Genomic DNA, 13007 nt, shown 5'->3' with positions numbered 1-13007 from the left:
CTCATTTGGCCAGCAACCAATTCGGTGCTCCATGGAAAAAAAAAAAAAAAAAAAAAAAAAAAAGATTCAGGCCATCTTAATTGTTACAAATTTTGAAAAGTAGTGTAAATGGTTACAAATTGTGTAAACAGAGTAATCTGCACTTATTTATTTATTTTATTTTATTTTATTTTATTTATTTTTTTTTTGAAGAGATTATTTTGAGGCGAAAAAAGGGTAATTACAAAGCAAATCAATCAGCATCTTCATATGCCCTTAAACAATTTTTTAAAAATTATTATCCATCAAAGCTATGTTTGGCAGGCAAATTTTGTTAAAATGTTAATTTTGGCACCCAGGTCCAACTTCTTAAAGGGAAACTGCACAGAGTTTTTGAGATTTCACTCACTTTCTGGCCTGTACTCTGTTTTGGAACAAAAACTCCCTGCCCACTGGAATATCAAGATGCTCCCAGGTGCTACTGAGACATTTTTCTGTTTATGTCAATTACAGGCCGCTGTAGCTCAAGGCATACAGAGGGGTGGGTGGCATGGGTAGGGGGGTTTGCAGCAGAGGCTGGTATAGGAAGAGGCATGTCCTGCCAATGTTGCTGCGTTCCTATTGGTACTACAAACATCATTTATACTTAATATCCCTCTAATTCCCAGGTAGAAACTGATATTCTATGAGGCAGGTAAATTTCATGCACTTTCAGATCTTACATTATTTTTTATAATTCTCTTTGTTGTCTTATTTCAGTGGTAAAAGTTAACTGGTTGACAAAAGAGTTTCTCTGTGGCATTTATTCCTGTCTTATTGTGCCAAAATACCAGAATATATGACTTTAAGGGGTATGCAAGTTGCACTGGTTGTGCAAAACATCAACAACCCAGGTACATCTTACAGTAGTCTGTATGATGCACTGGGCTCTGCGAAATAGGGTCCAGGTTCGTATGCCTTACAAATTTTTTTTTTTAATGTTTTTTTTAGAGATTTCCCAGATTTTTCCATCTAAAAAAGCCATTACATGCTATCAAAATTTAAACCTGAGATTCAATTTTCCAAAACTTGGTGAGCATTTTTAGGTTGTGTAGAAAAGACAAAAGTTTGTATATGACTAATACTGGCTGGGTGGCTTCCACTTGTTTTACATGAATGGAATATCATATCGTGAAATTTTCCAAAATAGAAGGATTTCTAAGCACTTTTAACCCTCACATCACCTCAAAGTTTTAATCAGTAAACACTCAAAATGTGGGTCCTATTACATGAATATTTTGGTGTTCTTTTTTGTGTGAAATACAGTCATTTGTACATTACTGTTAGACAACAGTGCTTATGTCATCAGCCTCGTCAGGTTTCTTGGGCTTGCTGGGGAGAGACTTGAGGTATTCCAGGTGGCGTCGGGCATCCTCCTGGTTCTGACGAACATAATACACCACATATGAAATGACCATGGCAAACCAGCCGAACATGGTCACCAGCATGGCATAGTCAGTGGTCCGTTTGGCAAGGTTACAGAGATCAGTGTCCACCGCCAAGAATGATCGTCCCTCCTGGTCACGAAGCTCCGAGCTCCTGCACAAGACACGGGCGGCCGCCTCATGGTTATGGGCCATGCCGCCGAGTGCCTGTTGGAGGGCGCAGTCACAGTGCCAGGGATTATCGTCCACAATGACACGGGCCTTGAGTCGAGCAAAGGCATCCTTGTGTACGCTAGTGATGCGGTTGTGGGAAAGGTCCAGCACCTGTAACGTTGCTTCCACGCCACTGAAAGCACCTTCCCCCAAAGTCTCCACTGCATTGTGAGAGAGGTTGAGTTCCCGTAAAAGCCTCAGGCCGTGGAAGGCGCGGTCCGGCACAGCGCCGATCTGGTTGTGATCCAGCCTCAGGAGGACGGTGTCGACCGGAAGGCCAGGAGGAATCTCTTTGAGCCGGGACTGGCTGCAGGTGACGTTGAGGCCGTGGAGGTGGGGGTCGGCGCGCTGGCAGATGCACCCCTTGGGACACATGCTGGCCGAGGGGAAGCACAGGGCCATGAGGACAAGGCTCTGGAGGAGCAGGCACATGGGGATGGAGCGCGACAGCCACAAGTCCAGCAGAGTCATACTGACCGACCGTCAGCAGCATCCCGCCTGGGGCCCCAGCACCACCTGTGGTCCCTCACACACATCTCATATTGGAGACCAGCGCTCACCGCCTATCCACTGGAAATCCTGGAATGTGAGCAGATGTTATCATGCTCTATTCAGTCCTGCAACAGGTTTTAAGAAAACAAAAAATCATGCAGATTTATTTTTTTTTAATTCTGTGAGACAAATATGCAAATTTAGTCAGATTTGGTCCAGTTAGTTGGTTCTACCTTTGATATGACTGATATTGAGCAATTTAATTTTATTTACTGTAGAACTGATCAATACTTTGCTGTTTTTCTGTGAGAAGCCCTTAAGCTGAATTAATGCAAAACAGACATTTTAATGAACTGAAGTCATCTTACAAAATTAAAGAGCATTAGCAATAGTGTCCTGGGTTTCAGGGGAGAGTTTTAGTGTTCAACAATCTAAATGCTGTTTCAGGGGCTCTTCCGCAATGCCAAGGGTACATTTTTTGGCATAAAAAGTTTAAGGGTTAATGGTAGTAATCAACTCTGACATCTCATGGGGCCTTTTTCTGAACTTTCCAAGTTGTTGTCTTGTGATCTGAGACTGTTATGTTTAGGGAAAGCTGAAATCAGTGTAATTTATGATGGTCAAGATTTTCCCCTATATGCCTTGCTGCAAATGTTGTGCTTTCATGAAAGCAAAATTGATCTTTAATAGTGTGGGATTGTATTGTATAGTTTCCTGGGAATTGAGTCCACATGGTGGTGAAATATCCTCATTTGTTGCTCTGTGCTCCCCTGGACGGGTCATCCAGAATACTGTATTTCTACCTCTCCATTCACTTCCACAGCACAGCAAAACAGATGCCAAAATACACAACACAAAAAAAGTTTATTAAGCCAATATAAAAATAAGTCTTGGTCTTACCCATTTTTTGTGTAATTACAATTATTTGTCAAAGTCATTTCATTTTCTCAAAAACTGGATACAGGGACTTCTTGTATTTTATATTGGAATAATCCACTTCATTTGCATCATTTATGTGCCAGAAGTGTTACTTTGGGACCTATTTTGCCACACTATGGAAGTGAATGGAGAGATATACAGCTCTCTGGATTAGCAGCCAAGGGGAGCGCCAAGGAACTAATGAGGACATTTCACCACCATGTGGACTCCCACGCAACTGAACAATCCCACACTACCAAAGCTCAATTTACTTTAAAATTAGGAACATATTGTTGTTCTTAACAGCTTTAAACAAAGTTAGCAAACCTTACATCATTGACCTTACTCAGAACTTTGTCTGAAGAGCTTTGGCTCGCTAGCTCAAGGAATATCTACACTGAAAATTTAGGTGTTCCACAACAGCTGATGACCAAACTGCCTTAGTCCAGGTCAAGTACCATCCTTGGAAAACCCGATCCATGAAGCGTCATGATATCCATGATACTTCCAGATACAATCACATGCTATTGTGACAAGATCTGTTGTGGCAGGTGAGAATGATAACTACGTGAGAGTGGGCACTTTGAAGCTACTGTGGATAAGAATCTATTGGGCTTATCTCCTAAGATAGTAGTTCCTACGCAGCAGCTATGCACCTTTGAATTTATATGTAAAGTAATAATGGCATGATGTGTGATATGTAGTTAACACAGGTGACTAATTCCAGCACATCTACCTCACACATATATTTAACACATTCTTTTGTCACAGTGTGTCACAGTCTCAAAGCAGACTGAAGAACCCTGCAAGGGAGAGGAGAACTCAAGAACCCGCGGTGCTTGTATGTCTCACCGCTACAACGCTCCTCCTGTTGTCTACAAAAGCTTCATATTTGCTCCGCTATACATTATAATAGCAATATGCAACACTTTAACATGAATAAATGTCCATTTTGCTACTCTCCATTACTGACTGCTATAACATAGAGGTGATTAAACCTCTAGCCAGGTCGTGGAAGCTTTACCATACAGCACTTGGTTTCTGATAGCTCATTCCTTGGAAAAATCCTCTGTTGCACAGGGAGTGAAGCATTTCAAAATTGAACTTTAGTAGAGTGTTGGGCTCCTGGATGTGATGTGAGTCCACATTGTGGTGAAATATCCTCATTAGCTGCTCCGTGCTCCCCTGAGCTGCTAACCCACAATACTGTATTTCTATCTCTCCATTCACTTCAACAGCTCCCACATAATACCTTTAGCACATAAACAAATGCTAACAAAGTGGATTATGCCAAAATAAAAACCTCTGGTATCCTTTTTGTTGTTGTTGTTGTTTTGTTAGGAAATTAAACATCTCTTTTCTCATTATCTTCCTATTTGAATTAGAAAGCAGATCTGGGAGATAATGTCTGCAGGCTACTTCCACATAGTAACCTGATAGTATTTCAATACTACAAATAATTGAAATTACATGAAAAAAAAGGTACTGGGACTTGTTGTTTATGTTGGGAAAAAAAAAAAAAAAACGCTTTGCTTGCATTTGTTTATGTGCTAAAAGTGTTATTTTGGGACATGTTTTACTGCACTATGGAAGTGAATGGACAGGTAGTAACGTGGATGACCGTGGATTAGCAGCCCAGGGGAGCACGGAGCAACTAATGAGGATATTTCACCACCATGTGGATTCATACTGCCCAGGTAACTATACAGCCGAGCATTATACCAAAGTCGACATAATGTTGATATAGGGATGTGATATAATATTGGCAGTCTGCACAGGCTGTTTTAGTTTGAAATTTAAGCAGATGCTCTACGTCATTTCCCAGTTCTGACTTCCAAGCTGGCTCGATCTGCTCTGTGCAGCATTACGCAGCTTCAATCAAAAATAGACTAGCTGCAAATGGAACAGCGGCGAACTTGATGACTTCTCCATCTCGACTGTCTTGGCAATATTTAATATAATCAGATATCCTGTAGTGTTTATAATAAAAAAGAAAAATGATATAAACATTACTCTGCCTCCTCCATTTTCATAAATAAATTTCATTTAATTTAGCTAATTTAATTTAAATAAATTACAGCCTACAGCTCAGAGAGGTACTATTGATATTTGATTTCCACCAATTTGATTTGATTGATTATATATTATAATAATTACTACAAATCTGCCTCGTTCTTTTTCTTGGGCTAATTTATCAGTTTTACAGTTATGAGTTCTCTCCTCCAGTGTTGCGGCCATCGCCGCTGGTTGATGCGAAATGCATACTGGGATACCTGGCTGTTCCAAGTCCTCGCTAAAAGGGGCGGAGCAAGAACACATTCGGGAATTTGGACCGAACTTGGTTTGAATTGGAACAGGACTTGGGTCGTGAATGATGACGTTTCACAAGTCCGCAAGAACACAAGTACAGAGAAGAACGTGAATTGAGAAACGCCCACCGTCTTGGATCTGGTGAAGAAGTGGAAAAGCGAGGGAGCATCTATGTTTTGAGAAACCAGTTTCCCCAAGGATCAGAGTCTCTTCCCAGGCCCACATCATGCTGTTTATCCAGCTGCTGCTCTGCCATGAGGCGAAACCTGTTGTGCTTTGGAAACAAATATTGTGCTGGATCTATTACAGCCTGCATTATGCTTATATGTGTATGTCTGCTAAGTCTATTTACATGTGGGCTGATGACTGCTCTTCACTGAAACCATTTCTTAAAATGATTAAACTCTGAGCTAAGCTATGGTGGATCCTATTTCTGTTTCTATTATTCTGTCATCTACAAAATGAAAAAAAAAAAAAAGAAAAATCTGGGCTCTCAAATGGAATTCGAAATGGTTGTTGAAGCCATCAGCTTTTTAAAAAGGCATGAATGTTGCCCTGTGTGAAGTCCTTTATTTCTGCCAGTTTAACTAGGCAGACTTGTTCTTGAATAATGTCTTATTCAAGAATGTCTATCTGCTTGGCCAGAGCACCAGTGGTTCCACATGAGTGGCAAAAAAGTAGAACGATAATGGCTTTAAATTACTCGTCCTCAAGTTTTTATTAGAGGATACTACAGGATTCATTCACATTCATGCTCCAGCCTTTGAATTCATGTTGTAGCTTGTGTCACAAAGCTATCAACAACTGCTAGGGCCATCGTGAATGTCAAATGGAGAATTGGCCATTAACTAATAATGTCTATAACAGCAAGTTAGAAAAAGGGACAGTCAGAGGCAAAGTCGGTGCATTGCATGTCCAAATGCAGTGCACCTACAGCTAAGCTAACTGTGATCCTGTGGGTGAGGGAGTCTCATTAGCTCTCAAAGAGCTGCTTCATATTCACAAAGAAACAGACTATTTAAACAGAATTCATAAAAATCGAACAAATCTGCAAAAAAAAACTAGCAAAAAATTGCACCACATTTGATTTTTTTTTTTTTTTAATAATATTAATGATTAAATTTAAAGCATTTAAAGCATCTTTTCAGGCCAAAGTCTCAGCAATTCATTACATTTATTTATTTCAGCAGGTCAGTGCAATTGAATAAGAAAAATTCATACTTGATGCATCAGTGTTTCTTCTATAATTTTTGTGCAACTGTGGTGCGCTGAGTGATAATTCAACATTTGTCCCATATCTGTCGCTGTTTAATTTTAATTTCACATTTTCTCCTATAGTGGTTGTTCATTTCCTTGCTGTGGTTACACACCGCTGCTAAATGAAGACAGAGGAAACACTGGTACACTAATGCAGTGAATGGACTGTTACATCCCTACAACTCCTTTCTTAGGGACATAAGGGACATAAGGGACATACTGGGACAGACTGGTTTCTAAATGCAATAAATTTGGCCCGCAACAAGAATCTTGCTTTTGTGCTTTGTCTCAAATGGAAGGCACTGGTAATCACAGAATCTGTAACTGTGCTTCTCTACCACTGTCCAAAGCTGCTCATTTGTTACTGGAGTGTCAAACAAATGCTCAGTGGCCTCACATTACACTCCCCTGTAGGATTTTGAGTTTGGCAGGTTGAGGTGTTGAACCAAACGTGTTGAAGATTTTCTCTAATTTACAACTGAAGCCTTATTTACACAAGACTGGTGTTGTGTAGACTGCTCTTGTAATTAATGATTTATCCCCAAATGCCTGCAATTTCTTGAAACACATTTCGACTGAATGTGGTGTGTTTTGGTTTTTAATGTGTGTCATACGTGCACTTTAAGGCATTCCCTCTAATTTCGTTGTACAACTTGGATAATGACAATAAATTTGTTTCTGATTCTGATTCTATAGATAGGATAATGAAAATGTCACTTTCTGATTTGGCAAAGCAAACACTGAAATCTTTCATTCAAAACCTTCCTCTAGGTTCCATCACTGATCCTCAAAAGAGGAAGTATTTAGATTTAAAAAAAAAAAAAAAAAAAAAAAAGGATTAATATTACCAGCTGGGTCCTCAAATCACTGTCCCCAAGTACTGGTATAACAGAGTTCGAGCAGCATGGGTATTTTAAGTGGAATACCGATTACAGCAATTTTTTGTTTTTTTTCCCCCAACTATTTTCAACTTTTAAATACAAAATCTCAAACTCTTACAGGCTGAAACCACTATACCACCAGTCCCATTTTGATGAAACAGAGTTGAAGGGATGATGCATCTTCTCACTGATGGGCCCAAAGGGTCGCTGCATTATTTGTTTTAGGAGAACAGAACATGCCAGCAGATAAATTATTCAACAAATCAGGTCATCAATTTTCATTTGTGGCCTGTAAAACCCCTGTACGTCCAATTTGAGCATTCTTTTGTACGAGTGACATGAAAAGACAAGCATGTGAAGAAAAATGTTTGTCACCCTCTAACCAAAGTTCACTTTAAGTTAAAGAAAATGGGAGGGCATCATAAAAAATAATCTTTTTTAAAGTCCTGTGTTTATATTATGGTGCCTCTCTTACAGAGGTAGTAATTAATCTGAAATTTAACCGAAGCAGACCAATGGACGTAATCTATACCTGCTCCATTTAAACACAAGCATTCTCATGTTGAATATATAAATAAATAAATGCCAGTGTGTGTTTACAACAGATTTTTTCTTGCATTCATATGGGACACTAAAACTGTCCGTTAAATTGCAGTATGTCAATATTGGAACCTGCTCATGCATGCTTATGGGGAATCCTATCATTAGGTTGCATTACAATACATTTAGGTTAATGGCTTCCTATAGATAGTATGGTACTGAGCAATTCCACAATCAATATGTAATCAAATTCACTCCATCATAGCAGAGGTGTTCTGCCTTGCTTATCGACAAACATACCTGGTACTAAAACAAGATCTAACCCGAATCGATAGGGTACACTGTCCAACTCGGCATACGTCTGATTCGCTAAGCAGCACTAATTAACGTGCAATCCTTCTCCCACCAAAATAAGCCACAACACGGGGGGCGTAAGGAGCAGTGCACTCTAAAAGTCGAGATTTTAACGAAATTAAGCCCTGCTTGGTAAATCATATGTGCCGAATTTTTCAGAGGAACATAATGAGGTAGAAATGTCAAAATTGTGTTTAACAAAGTATGCATATTTGCCAGTAAGCACGAGCAAACATTAAGGTGACAAATATTAACTGAGTTTGGCTACCTCCTTCTACCCACACAAGAGAACGGGCTGGTGGGGGGCTAGAGTGTAATATGTTATTTCCCTTAGTTGCAGTCAGGTGTCTGACTGCAGTATGGTGAAATTTATGTAATGTAGATATACTGCTGTATAAATGCCGATATGAACACCGAGACACCTTGTGGAACCTGGCCCCGGACCTGCCCTCCTCGCCCGGCTGGATGCACCGAGGATCCCTGGAGGGTGCAGCAGCTGTTGCCCTCTGTGTGGAAAAACCTCAGTGCAATTACTCAACCAGGCTAGTTAATAGCTGCATGTTTGACAGCCATTTAAAGCCTATCACATGACTAGCATGTCTTTTCAAACATAGCCTGGCGTTTCTAGGACTTGTACAAACAACTGTAGACAGAATAACAATCGGCTCCTCTAATAACGCCATGTAATCAGCATGTACAGTTCAATAAACTTGGGCTGCTCGACTGTGCCCACGACACGCGCCGTTGTCTTGTAAGGAGAGAAGGTCACGCGAAACTCCATTCGATACTTTCGCAATTTTATGTGACCTTCCTCGCCAGCAAAATTAAACTACTCGTAAAAAAGGACTCACGACACTTTCTTTATTGTTAGAAGCTACCCTTCCATTCGGCATATATCAATTACACAAAGCAATACTTACTTCAATAAAATGCCAACTTTTTGATAAGTTCGTACTGCTCGCTACCGCCCTTCACGGTACATTTTGGTGGAAGAAAATTGTGGGAACAGCAGCAAAACCAATTATAAAAGTTAAATTTTTAATACGATATATTGGTGGTTTGTGGAATGTATGAGTGCCGGATTTAAGAGTGTCTTCTTATATTTCAGAAAACGTATTTTGTGGATTGTGTAATCTTCCCAATAAGCAACGCCACATTAATTTGCCTAAATTGTAAATGGCCTTTGGCTTGACGGTGTGTCCGTGCGAGAGACGAGCACGTATCAAGGCTACCTGAACTGCCGACACCAAATCAAGGCTGGATGTAATTGTGAGGAAAGCAAAAATACAAATGCCAAAATCATATAAAAATCTAGCCCATGTAAAAACCACCAAATACAGGCAGACCGACCTATTCCATTTCTATATACTGAGACAGCTTAATAACTGACAGTAACAAAAAAGGCAGGGAGGGAAGAGGGAAGGCAGCATAAAAATATGCTAAAGACGATATGAGCAACAGCCTTGGGAGCAACAGGCGACACACGTTTCCTCACCTGCAATAACAAGAGTCATCTGCTGCTGAATTTAAGACGTTCCCATCCCATAAAAGCTTTTAAGCCAGTCTTAGTGGCAAGCCTCGGTATTGTAGCATCCTCTCAGGGCAGTGCAGAAGCCGCAGTGAGAATTCACATCTTTACCTTTCCATGTAAAACACTAGACAGGAGTGACGGGGGAGAAAGGGAGGGGTTCTCGCTGTCAAACCTCAGGGAATCAGAGACAACGGGATGTCCGGTGTCATCTTTCAAAATAAAACGAATAAATGCCTATGTTCCTGTTGCTGGCATTTTGCACCCTGAGGGTTAAGGAGCAGCATCAGACAATACGAGTTAAATAGTTCATTTAAAATTAAAAATACAGGCCTTTTAACCACATCTTAAGTTGGACTTCTGTTCCCCAGAAATAACAATGCCATTGGTGTTTGAGGTGTCTGATTGTCTTTACTGAGATCTTATTTGTGCATAGTAATCACACCAAAGTATCACAATTGAACTGACAGTCATAGCAATTCTAAATGTATATGTCAGACAGAAAATGCCGACTCTGATATTGCTTCTGCTCACCATGTGTCTTAGGCTGTCAAATTTCAGAACTTTGCGAAACACGCAACTTGCAGGGGCATAGGCTATCTTGAAAAAGTTTAAAAAAGTTTATTAAACAATGTCAAACACCATAGTAATACCAGACAATTAGAACAAAGTCTTATGTTTTGTGAAAGTCCCATTGGACCCATTTCAGTGGAACTATCCCTAAAGGCTATGCAGTGGTCCCCAAAATGTGTTGATGAACATGTGTCACTTTCTTGAATTTCACTCTGTGAATGTGTGAATGGTGTGTAGTGAACTGTTTTCATTTTCTGTGATATGTGATCATCTGTACTCTCCAATATATATTTTTGACCCCAAGTTGACAAATGGTGAGGTTTTATTTTGATAGCAAAATCATGTAATTTCAGTCATAAGTCTGGATAGTTGTAGCAGCTTGACGTGGCTGTGATGTTCATCATGTAGAGAGCAGAAGAAATGAATGGAAAATCATGGGTAGACATGGGCGTTATGTTTACCACTGTGTGTGTGTGTGTGTGTGTGTGTGTGTGTGTGTGTGTGAGAGAGAGAGAGAGAGAGAGAGAGAGAGAGAGAGAGAGAAGGAGAGCTGCCAACTGTGGGATTTCAAAAAGACCATCCTGAGAGCTGCATAAGCTGTGCTATTATTATTGGTATCATTATTATTTGTAGGACTATTTTTTGCTTATTTTTGAATGTGGCCAGTGTTGCAGTGGCATCTGCATCAATAATTCAGATAGTAATTTGAAGGCAAAATCATTTGTCATACCTGATGTTTGCTGATGGATGATGTCATGGCAGTGATTCACATTTTATCCATTTGCATGGGGTGGCCAAAGAAACCCCAAGCTTCAAGGGATAGCTCACCCATACTACTACTACTACTACTACTACTACTACTACTACTAAGAAGAAGAAGAAGAAGAAGAAGAAGGAGAAGAAGAAGGAGAAGAAGAAGAAGAAGAAGAAGAAGAAGAAGAAGAAGAAGAAGAAGAAGAAGAAGAAGAAGAAGAAGAATTCAGTCCTGTCATTGTTACTGAGTGCTGGATACTGGCTGGATCCTCCAAATGCTAACTGTTAGCCTCCTGCCATTGAGGTGGACTTCCCCCCAGCTAACATTCTGAAAAATAACCAGCATCCAGCACCCACTAACGATGAGAGGAAGATATCACCACTACTGTCCTACATAACAGCTCGGAAGTGAAATAATATCACATTTTTCAAAGTGAGTGAATAATCCCATTAAAGTCCTTGTTTGTCTCCACAAAGCAGGCTGTCCAAGGCATGGTCCACTCACATAATCTAACTTGTCTTCTTGTGTTTGACCACCAGCAGAGTGTGACATTTAAGGCTTTATTCTTCTAGTTGAGTGTCAACACTGCCTTGTGTAATATTCAAGTATGGGTGGTATTTTCTCATGCTGTTGTCAAAGTCTTTCAGCGGGACAGGAGAAGCCAAAGGGAGCCAGGTCACAGCACCCCCCATGCCTTTCAATCCAGGCCAACCACGTGGCAGCCAAACAGCCTCCACACACAAAAACAGTGGTCCGACTAGAAGAGGTGGACCAGTAGTTGCATGGAGCCAGTTTTGGCTTTACATTCAAAATCAGATGTCATCCATCTCTGATATGATGGATCATTCATTGATTATTTTTATTGTAGAATTGATCGGCCCTGCAAAGTTTTCTTAGGGCATCCAAAAATATCACTATCAATTCTGGCCTAACCCTACTGATTCACTACTATAAATCAGGAATAATGACAGAGCAGACCAGTGAAGCTGATGCCTGGAATTTGCTTTTAAAATCCCTAGAAACGTAGTGTCATGGGCAACCAATTCTGTCATGTCAGAATGCTCATTTATTAGGATGAGCACGCCCCCCAAAGGTTTATTGGCACACCATGGGTCATTATGCCAGAAAATTAGGCCCAGTGCTGGTTTAAGAATCCCACAGCTGTCTGCTTGACAGCAGAGAGGGGTATTTTCAGAAACCCTTTGATGTCATGTAACTTACTCAGGAAACAGCCTTGGGCTTTGGCATTCTTATTAGATTTAGCTTTGTAGTCATTTGTAAACTAAATGGTCAGCCATGCTATAGCCAGTAAGTAATTATCTGTTGTAAATGAAGCCAGCAGAGAGAGAAGCATAATAGATGTTCAAAAGGGATGGGTGGGTGGGTGGGTGGGGGTTATTTGCTCAATACATGGTTCATTATTCCATTTAGCTTGGCTTGGCGTGAAGCACAGACAATGCTTTCCTGTTCAAATGCCACGTGATGACTCATAATGTTTTGATTGGCTATATTATATCGAATATTCTTACTATTATTTACAGATACAGTCACCTGACAGAGACACAACCCGTCAGTGATTGAGATACAGAGTCCAACAATTCATGGCACCACAGCTCTGTAATTTAACAAATTAATTTCTACTTGTTATCAGTCCAGAACAGACATTGACTATTTATTCATAAATCATTCATGAATCATTATTGCCGCTGAATGGCTAGAGTTTATACGACACAATTCCCCCTTGCTGTTGCTTTGAACATCCGCCTGACAATCCATGGCGTTTC

General features: G+C 40.3%; 1 protein-coding gene across 4 annotated transcripts; it reads right to left on the bottom strand.

Annotated features, from left to right (window-relative positions):
* Window positions 1–822: 822 nt before the first annotated feature.
* Window positions 823–10078, bottom strand: lrrc3b (leucine rich repeat containing 3B). Of its 4 annotated transcripts, none has more exons than XM_030064445.1 (3): window positions 9864–10078; window positions 8791–8874; window positions 823–2195 (listed from the first exon to the last, which is right to left on the bottom strand). In XM_030064445.1, the coding sequence occupies exon 3, from the start codon at window positions 2085–2087 to the stop codon at window positions 1302–1304; it is 786 nt and encodes a 261-aa protein (XP_029920305.1). In that variant the 5' UTR covers window positions 2088–2195; window positions 8791–8874; window positions 9864–10078; the 3' UTR covers window positions 823–1301. The 4 variants fall into 4 exon arrangements, with proteins under 4 accessions (XP_029920305.1, XP_029920306.1, XP_029920303.1 ...); XM_030064446.1 differs by lacking the exon at window positions 8791–8874 and adding an exon at window positions 5465–5610; XM_030064443.1 differs by lacking the exon at window positions 8791–8874 and having other exon boundaries at window positions 823–2233.
* Window positions 10079–13007: the final 2929 nt, after the last annotated feature.

Source organism: Myripristis murdjan, chromosome 11, assembly GCF_902150065.1.
Source record: "Myripristis murdjan chromosome 11, fMyrMur1.1, whole genome shotgun sequence".
NCBI lineage: Eukaryota > Metazoa > Chordata > Actinopteri > Holocentriformes > Holocentridae > Myripristis > Myripristis murdjan.
Note: the sequence above shows the minus strand (reverse complement) of the source record. Positions and strands in the feature narration are given on the sequence as shown.

Bases quoted from the DNA above. Each gene is read 5' to 3' on its own strand.
- lrrc3b (XM_030064445.1), bottom strand. From the start codon at position 2,087: ATGACTCTGCTGGACTTGTGGCTGTCGCGCTCCATCCCCATGTGCCTG.